The 10,000-nt window shown below is 35.4% G+C and overlaps 2 protein-coding genes across 2 annotated transcripts in view; one reads left to right on the forward strand and one right to left on the reverse strand.

Annotated features, from left to right (window-relative positions):
• LOC125028642 overlaps positions 1-576 on the forward strand; it is a 64,395-nt gene extending 63,819 nt beyond the window's left edge. The window contains exon 23 of the mRNA XM_047618116.1: positions 1-576. This exon is cut by the window's left edge and continues 105 nt beyond it. Coding sequence (XP_047474072.1) covers positions 1-393 — 393 coding nt within the window. The 3' untranslated portion in view covers positions 394-576.
• A 5,249-nt stretch (positions 577-5,825) lies between these two features.
• LOC125029215 (oxysterol-binding protein-related protein 11-like) overlaps positions 5,826-10,000 on the reverse strand; it is a 17,970-nt gene continuing 13,795 nt past the window's right edge. The window contains exons 6-12 of the mRNA XM_047619099.1: positions 9,078-9,349; positions 8,608-8,833; positions 8,240-8,411; positions 7,654-7,747; positions 7,281-7,552; positions 6,893-7,021; positions 5,826-6,577 (exon numbers count right to left, since the gene is read on the reverse strand). Coding sequence (XP_047475055.1) covers positions 6,266-6,577; positions 6,893-7,021; positions 7,281-7,552; positions 7,654-7,747; positions 8,240-8,411; positions 8,608-8,833; positions 9,078-9,349 — 1,477 coding nt within the window. The 3' untranslated portion in view covers positions 5,826-6,265. The remainder of the gene's footprint in view (positions 6,578-6,892; positions 7,022-7,280; positions 7,553-7,653; positions 7,748-8,239; positions 8,412-8,607; positions 8,834-9,077; positions 9,350-10,000) is intronic.

Raw genomic sequence — 10,000 nt, forward strand, 5'->3', positions numbered from 1 at the left:
AGTCCACTCCCTACCGCGTCCGCTCCCGACCTGGTCACGGCCACGACTACAGAACCCGACGCATCTACTCACTTCCAACGCAACCCGATCCGCAAATCCCGCTTGGGTAGAGGTACCTTCCGTCTTATCCAGAGCAAATTGAGTGCCACGACAAGTAAATTTAGCACCTTACAACGATTTAAAAGTAACGCTTCTAAAAACGAGAGTAATTTCCGCCGATTTGGGAGCTTACAGAATTTGAAGTACTATCAACAGAATCGGCCAAGGCCATCTCATTACCCGTTAGTTCAACCCGACCTGGCGACAGAAATGCAAGAGCGACAGGCTTTGGATTCACTTGAGTTGGAGACCCGCATGCATCACTACTGGCACACCGGTGTCACGAATTTCTAACTTCAGGAACTTCCAACATGAGAAAAAATAAAAATAAGAACAATTAAAGACATTTTAAAGCTAATTCACAATGAACCAAATAGAACAGCAGTAGGTTTTTTGTAGCCAGGGTTTTCGTCATGAATATGAACATTGGTATTGATACCACTTGTATATCTCCACACAATAAAGTAATGACTTATCCATGGCTCGTTTCACTTTTCCTTTAACATTACTTCATTTGTTCAAGGTATTTCGTGTCTCTCTTGATACAATTATTTTTCTTGGAAATCTTTTCTCTTTGAAAAATAAATTTTGGCATTTTAAAACAATTTTATGGTCTAAACACCAAGAGATGTAATTTAAAGGTGGGGAAAACTAATTAAAAACAAATACTAAAAAAAATAGAATCAGAATTCTAGACTGTATTTGAAAAACTTTCAGACTATAGGACTAAAGAGACGGCTGAAAGATAAGGTTTTACATATTAAAGATAAAATAAACTAAGGATGGTTATAAGGATATTTTATTAAGCTTCATGGGCATATACCTAAGTAGGTATACGCTGTGAAAAATGTTTTAACATGCAGGTATGCTTAACAGAAAATGTATGATAGATGCTATACTACATAGCATGTAGAGAGAGATAGATGGGGAAAATAGGACACAAAAATGGTGTTAATTTGGAAGATATGAAATGCAGAAGGAACTCTAAAATGTAAGGAAAGACACATTTCTACTTTTATAGTTGATAGTTAAATCATTCAATGGACAAAGCTTCTAAGCAATTAAAGGAAACATGTATGATTTCACCAATTAATTGTATGAATATCAGAGCTTGTATAAACTATATTGCTGTGAAAACCTAATGAGTCATGTATAAATTTTAATTTAATATATTACAAATACTGCATAAGGAAATGTAAAAAAAAAAAAAGTGCAACAAATTTCACTCTTTAAAATTTCTTATTCTATACTTCATCGGAACTTTGGCAAAATATATTACCTTTTTTATCTTAAACTTTTCATCTAAAGCTGCAAATATAATAATAACTACAGATTTACTGTCCAATCTCTTCACCTATATAATAAAATTTAATCCCTTTGCAGTTTCCACAGAAGTCATACTGTTGATTTTGCCTAATTTTCATAATCACTTTAAAATGCCTAAAATTACTTTGATATTCAGTATACCTGTCCATTTGAAACATTTTTTTTTTGTCAAACATGCAGATATCAATCCCTTGGCATCATAAAAAATACCTAAAGCAGTAATTTTTCAAGCTCAATAAAAGAACATAATAGTTGTTACATATAATATGAGGTATACCTGGAAGAATACTTATTTCTTCCTTTATATTTGTGCCTCCTCTTCTACATACCATTTAAACATTATATAATTTGGCATATTCCACTTGGGGAAAAAAAATCAAAAACACCATTTTTCCTATGAATGATAAACTTTTTTATACCAAACACAAATAAATATTCTTTGGGAATCATCAGTGATCTCCATTTTTACTGCAAACTAGACAAAGATTAGACAATATAGTGAGAGTAAGAACAAGGAAAAGACAAGAATCATAGTGTTATATCTATGAATCTGGGAATGCAGTAAAAAGGGAATGAATGCTGTGTGTGAGTAATTGTGAGTATCATTTTATTTAATTGTACTATTTCAAGAAAATAACATACATCAAACTTGCAAGGAGGAATATAAATATATGCTTTACTTAACTAAACCTTAAGAGATGCAGAGTAAAACAACCTGATAAAACATGACAGAAATGTAATATTAAGAGTGGTCAACTATGACCACTTTTTCATCAACTGGATTATGGTCAATATTACAATACAAAGAATTTCTTAAGGTAATTTCAAAGGCATCTCTTGACACTTATTAACAAAAACAACAAAAAATATTTAGCAAATCACATGCATGCATACATATCACACAATACTCATATTTCACATCTCAAATACAATTACAATATCATAATCTCTATTGCATTTTTTAAAGCAAAAATATTCATTACCAACAGCTTCAGTAAATTGTGTTAAAGCCTTCTCTAACAATTTCTGAGAGTACAGACCTGAAATTCTAATACATTCATGTATCAAAACAATAATTTCAAATGTTTTTCTCGACAGTTACAAATCACAATAATGCAGTTGCTCATTAAACATATCCCTGGACTTCACTAAGGAAATTCACCTAACTGAGTGTTAAATGCCAAGATCAAAATAATATTGGTATAATTACACACAAAATCTGAATTTTTATCACCGCCTTTGTCCCTTTGCATACCGGTATATCTGGTACATCTATTAATCATTTTATATATACAAGTGTCTAGTTAAGTTTCAAATATAACACATCTCTACTTTCAATAACACAATCTGAAAGATTTTTTTTCTCTTTTAATAGCATTACATAATTTAAATATCAAATGGGAGGACTTCCCATTTATGGGTGTTTATATCGTCAATTATAACAACAATCATAAAAACAAACAAATACTGTTAAACAAAATTTTGATATAATACAATCTAAGCAAATATCTCTACTAGTATCTGAGCAATACCTCAAAAAATGTAGACAAAGCATATTCATGATGCACAAAAATACCTAAATTACAAATATAATATATAGTCATTTAAAAAATGCTCAGAGTTCTACATCTAGGATGCAGTTCCTTAAACATAATGGCATGAAAAACATTCCTTTTCATTCCATAATTATCAAAGTTGTATCTTTATTCCTATGAGGCACTGCCCACTTTATATACACTATTCTATCAATCATTTTAATTCCCTCACAACCAAACTTCTCATACTTATTTCTATTTTACTTAAATGCAAATAAAGAATGTAGTATCAATCAAACGTGGATAATCTATTTAACAAAATCAATGCTAAGTAGCACCTTCATTCAATTAACAATTTCAACTTATCTAAATCTAACCTTACATCAGTGTCATATTTGCACACAACACACAAGAATATGCATAAATAAGAGTTCACTGTGACAAATGTAGAAAATGTATAAAAGACATCAAAAACTTCACACTTCTGAGTTATATAATCAGGAGTACATACACCCCTAGTTTTGTGAAGCTGTTCACTCATTCATACATTTTCAACAAGAGTATGCATCAGATATTTGTTTTAACTTTATTGTATTCTAAAATAATCATGAGAGCTCAGTACAGTCCAACATACTAATGACAGCTTTATATTCATTCATTTCTGCTTAGTTTTTCCTTGAAGCCAAATATCCTGAAAATCAATAATCAATGCAGAAATCAATCACAATGAATCCTCTTTTTCCTAATCTTTCCAGCCACACTTTCCAGCCTTCCTATCTTTATTCATCCATTCACTGAATATCTTTTGTAAGAAATAATCTATTTTTGACCAGAGTTTACACTAAAATTCTCTAAAATGTCTCATTTATTACTGATTTTCAATTTCTTTGTAATACAAAAAATAATGCCTTTTTCTATGCAGTGTAAGATTGCTGGATACACAATCACTTAGTACATGTGTGATCTCTTTAACATCATATCTAAATTAGTACTATATCTCTATGGAAATTACTGAAAATGTCAATGCAAAAAGGTGAAAATACAAATGTGAATGGGCAAAGCAATTTTAACAGTTTTCTTGACTTATTGCACTTACATTCAACACAGCCTTTCCAGTTTCTTACAAGACATACAACATCAAAAAGTACTACAAAATAATACTGCAACTGTGACTGAGAAGTTAAATCAGTGTACTTTACAAAGAGAGGATAAACCTTGCTAACATTAAGAAGAGTCAGTGGCTAATATTATGTATCAGGATGAACTAAACTCTTAATTACAAGATAATGTACTCTGCATTACACTCACCACCACCCAATCAAACCCCACGTCACCAAACTAATGAAATGTTAAAACCTAATTCGAAAAAAATCATCATCTGAAGCACCAACCCAGTAAATAATACCAAACTCAATAAATATTCTCATTCACTTTCATTGAAGTTAAAAGATTATCCTCACCTGCCGTTATGTTGTTGAAATGGAAGTTAACATTTAAATTAGTTAATTAGGACAATAAAGATTACATCTTGCCAAAATGAGCTGCCATTACTATCTTTTATGACTGAAAATATATGGAAATTTTACATTCAATGCTACATGCCTGTATCTCTATTGGACGGTAATAATGTTCAGCAGAAAAGCGGCATTGCTTGACCAGGTTCTCTACAGCTGAATGTGGCTTGTAGTCACCAAAATGTAAAGCAAGTGTTTAATCCAGTTTGTATTTTGACTAGGAACTACTGGTCTGAAACTCTAAGCTCTATTGAATATTCAGATCTTTCCAATTCTCATTCATCTTTCTAGCCTATTTTTATCACATGTGGCCACATTTGTATGACTGATGAATACAAGTGGATATTTGTAAATGTGCACCTGTGACTCTGTAGCAGTTTGCTGGTTTGGAGAGGAGATGAGTGAGAGCAAGAGATGGGAGGGAAGGAGAGGGAAGAAGAGGAGGGGAAGCAAAGGAGGGGAAGAAATGGAGAATGGGTATCAAAGGAAGGCAAAGGGATGGGAGGGATAGGGAATAACAGTAAAAGAAGAAGAGAGGGAGGAAGAGGGAGAAGGAGAAGGAGAAGGAGAAGGAGAAGGAGAAGGAGAGGGAGAGGGAGAGGGAGAGGGAGAGGGAGAGGGAGAGGGAGGGAGAGGGAGAGGGAGAGGGAGAGGAGAGGAGAGAGAGAGAGAGAGAGAGAGAGAGAGAGAGAGAGAGAGAGAGAGAGAGAGAGAGAGAGAGAGAGAGAGAAGGGAGGAGAGGGAAGAGGGAGGAGAGGGAAGAGGGAGGAGAGGGAAGAGGGAGGAGAGGGAAGAGGGAGGAGAGGGAAGAGGGAGGAGAGGGAAGAGGGAGGAGAGGGAAGAAGAGGGAGGAGAGGGAAGAAGAGGGAGGAGAGGGAAGAAGAGGGAGGAGAGGGAAGAGGGAGGAGAGGGAAGGGAGGAGGAGAGGGAAGGGAGGAGGAGAGGAAAAGGGGGAGGAGAGAGAAGGGGGAGGAGAGGGAAGGGGGGAGGAGAGGGAAGGGGAAGAGGGAGAGGGAGAGGGAGAGGGAAAGGGGAGAGGGTGAGGGAAAGAAAGAGGAAGAGGAAGAGGAAGAGGAAGAGGAAGAGGAAGAGGAAGAGGGAGAGGGAGAGGGAGAGGGAGAGGGAGAGGGAGAGGGAGAGGGAGAGGGAGAGGGAGAGGGAGAGGGAGAGGGAGAGGGAGAGGGGAGAGGGAAGAGGGAAGAGGGAAGAGGGAAGAGGGAAGAGGGAAGAGGGAAGAGGGAAGAGGGAAGAGGAAGAGGAAGAGGAAGAGGAAGAGGAAGAGGAAGAGGGAGAGGGAGAGGGAGAGGGAGAGACAGAGGGAGAGGGAGAGGAAGAGAGGAAGGGAGAGGGAAGAGAGGAAGGGAGAGGGAAGAGAGGAAGGGAGAGGGAAGAGAGGAAGGGAGAGGGAGAGGGAGAGGGAGAGGGAGAGGGAGAGGGAGAGGGAGAGGGAGAGGGAGAGATAGTGTGACTTTACACATGTATTCTAAATAAGTGTGAAATTCCAAAAGCAGAGGCAAAAATGCTAGGAAGAGTAACTGGACATTTCAAACTACTGCTATCTAAAGTTCACAAAATTTTGTTAATGTTAAATCAGAAAATCATTTATCTCAAAGAAAATCTATGAAAACCTATTCCTAATTAGAATTTTCAACTTTGTTAGGAAAATAGACCATATTCTTTTTCAAAGAATAACAAGAAATTTAAACATCCTCGTTCTAAAATCTTTGGCATGGTATGGAGTAAAAATAAAAAAGAACAGAATGGGAAATAACAAGCATAAACAGCATGGTGTTACTGAATCTGGACTGATGCAGGGCAGGAAGTAAACGAATACGCTGGAAGCTGGTTATACACCCAATGATCAACGTTTGGAGAATGGAACAGTCGTGTTGGGAATGGCAGGTTTTGGGCAGCACGTTCTCGTTCTTCTTTCCGTTGCTGCTCTTCTAGGGCTCTCTTGTGGCTTGTGGCCGTTTCCACGTCCCCACGAGCAAGTGCTACACTTACATCATGCCACAGACGCCGAGATTCCATTGGAGATTGCTGCGCCAAAGGCTTTAAGCGTTTATGACAAACAATTGGTATTTCATTAACATCCACAACCTGAAAATTCAAGAAAGTTTTTAAAAAGACTCTACTGAGAGAAAGTATGAAGCTCTTACTTTCTTTTTACTTCTTGCCATAAATTATGGTGAAATCTGATATGCAAATCATTAGTAATGGTTTGGACTAATTTGGAATAATGAACATACTGTATAGAATTAACACCAAATTTGTAAAAAAAAAAATAATAATAATAATAACTTCTTTATTTCAAAGACCACAATCAGAGAAAAATACTCAAGATACATCAGATTATTCTCGCCATCTGCTATTATCTACAAACACACAGTAAGCCAAAAGAAATCTATATGATACCTCCTGAGATCCATTAGCATAAGTGAATTCCAATAGTGAATCCCATTCTCCCTGCACTTTGGTCAAAGTTGTTCCAGCAGCATTTTTCACTTCGGCTGTCACCCGGTGTAGACGTCCTCCATAAAATGGCTGAAAGATATGACAAAAATAGATATATATATATATATATATATATATATATATATATATATATACATATATATATATATATATATATATATATATATATAAATATATATATATAAATCTTTATCTATACATTATAAATTTTCCTTTTCAACAAGTCTTATATCATTCAACTTACAGGTTACAAATATGAATAACCTTTAAAAATATTTTACCCATATATAATATAATCAGATCAACAATAAGTCATTTCAAAACTTACTTTAGTGTGGAAGACAATAGCAGCCTGACAGCCTGTCTCAGGAGAAGAAATGTTTACTCGGCCTCCAAGTTCAACCCATGGATCAGTCAGTATGCTTCTAGCATATGCAGATGGCATGGCAAGACTATAGCTTTCACGGACATTGCCAATGATGAGGGTAATGTCTCCAATCAGATTAACTCCAACAGACATACCCATAAACTTCGACTTTGTCCAGATATGAGCATTTATACTCAGCTGCTTCTCTGGACACTCAAAAAAGAAAGCAGATACTGAAAGGAGAGAAAAGGAATTAGTACCACCCGAACACAAACAAAACGAATTTCAAACCTACTACTACGTATCTGAATCATCAACAAAACAAACAACATACCTGGTGGATGATGAGACACTTGCTCAGCTGCATATTTGATGTTGACAAAGGGGGCCCTCTTTCCATCAGCAGCTTTCCCATTCTCTCCTGTCTCCTTTGGAAAATAATAAAGATAATACAGTATCTTAACCAAAAATTATGATAAACATCTTAACAGTATTCCCACAACAGAGACCAGTAAAGCAAATTCTTCCCTAAACAGGATACAGCCTGTTCAATCAAAACTTGAATAAAAGCAGTGCTATTTTTTCTCTTTAAATTTCTGTACACTTTTTTTTCTAATATCTTTACCAAAAAGCTGAAACTATCAATCCCACAATATAAAATTACATTTTCACATTTCATGTACCACCATGCTACTGAAAAACAAATCAAGTTGTTGCTCTATAAATTCCAAATTGATTACACTATGATTAATTCACATGCAGAAATTAGAGAAAAATTTACTTGAAAGTTCAAAGAATATAGCCAAAGATAATAAGTTAAAAGATATGCAAAGAAATTATTACAAATATCAAAACAAACAGGTTTACTGGACAGCTTCTGCATGGTTTGTGTAAATTTCTCCCCTAACTAGAACACTTACTTCCCCATGGATAGAATCCCTTGGAATTCGCCAGTTACAATGGAATGTCTCCCCAATAATAGGATTGTAAGGCTTCTTAGCAACAGATCCATTTCGTCCAACATGAATGCTTGTTAAATACCATTTAACCACTGCCTGCATGCGATCTTCTGGCGTTGTTGCATCAGCAATTCTGAAAGCACATACAAGTATTATTATAAAGTTCATTATCAGGTAAAAATAAATTTCATGCTTTGGCAAATATCCTTTCCGTTGTACCAAACCCAAATAATTATCCCATTTATGTTCCAACTATAGATGTAAATCCTCAATAAAAATATATACATTAACCCTATTAATCAAATGGTTCAGAAATATGTGCTTATTACTTGGCAAAATAGTCAGGATGTCCCAAAAAGTCTGCAAACATTTCCAGCAGGGAACGACGCTCCAAAATAAAAGTTGGTAATGTGACACGTGTGAGGTCCATTCCAAGTCGCAGTTGAGATATGATGTGCATGATGACAGACCTTTGTCCATCACCAACTTCGCCAAAGTCACCATCGCCATCTGCTTCATCATCATCACTCACTTCAGAGTCATACCCACTAATACCTGTAAACACATTTTTTTTAATGTTAAAACTAAATAAAAAAAAAGGCCCATCAATTCCAACACTAAAAATTTGTCCACAAAAATATCTGAATATCCGAGTTTTAGCTTCTAAAATTGTATGTCTCCAAGTCTAATTCTGACTTACAACTGCTTAAACTCCATCACTTTAATCAACATTTCTACAGAAACAAAGATCCATATAATCTAACACCATTCAAATCTAAGCTACTACACTGTGACCTACCAATGCGTGAGGAATGTGGTGGTGGGGTTGGAGTAGAAACTGGAGTCTCAGATGCAAGTGATGAAGACTTGGAACTTGTCCCTGCCACATCAGGTAAACAATGGCTAGCTGCAACAGGTGCTGGAGAGGAAGGAACTAATGGTTGGACAGCACTGCTACTTGGAGGAGTTCCACTAATTCCCTGGGTTGTTCCTGGGGTCGGAGAATGTGGTGCTGTGCGGATCCTCAAAGAAGGAGATGATGATCGCAATGAAGGTGACCCTAGGCGTGTGCTGAAAGTAGCAAGATTTTTTTTATAACACTGGCTGATTAATATAACTAGACCACAATGATAATAAAAAAAAAAAAACTTTGCTAGAAAGTACCTTATTCATACTTACTTTCAAAACCTAAAAATGTTTCATCTCATTAGTTCTCTGCTTGCTTGACTCCTACAGTTCCATTTTTAAAAATTCATAAGATTCTATGGAAGTGTCTAAACATATTGATTTTTTTTACCAGAGATAACTAAAACATTCATTACACAGAAAAGAGTTGATGTATCAATACATATACTAGATACTTAGTGCTCAAAAATTATTTCTAATATACACAAGAAAGACTACATAGTCAAATGCTACATTTCATTCTATTCTAATATTTTCTACAAAAAAATGTTACACTACATAAGAATAAAAAGACAAGCTTTTACAACCATCTCAAGTGATAATATTTTGCAGGTACTGTCTCAACCTTTCTTTTTATCAAAGTAAAATAATACTTAATAAGATACATGACAAAAAATAATATCTAATAAATCAAAATAAAATGTGATTATATTCTTACCACAAACAAAAGACAACACTTGCTTTCTCAGAAGCTTTTGCGTTTAACCTCCATGCACAGACTAAAGGTATAATTCCACACCCATCATTAAATTTTTA

Source organism: Penaeus chinensis, chromosome 9 (assembly GCF_019202785.1).
Source record: "Penaeus chinensis breed Huanghai No. 1 chromosome 9, ASM1920278v2, whole genome shotgun sequence".
NCBI lineage: Eukaryota > Metazoa > Arthropoda > Malacostraca > Decapoda > Penaeidae > Penaeus > Penaeus chinensis.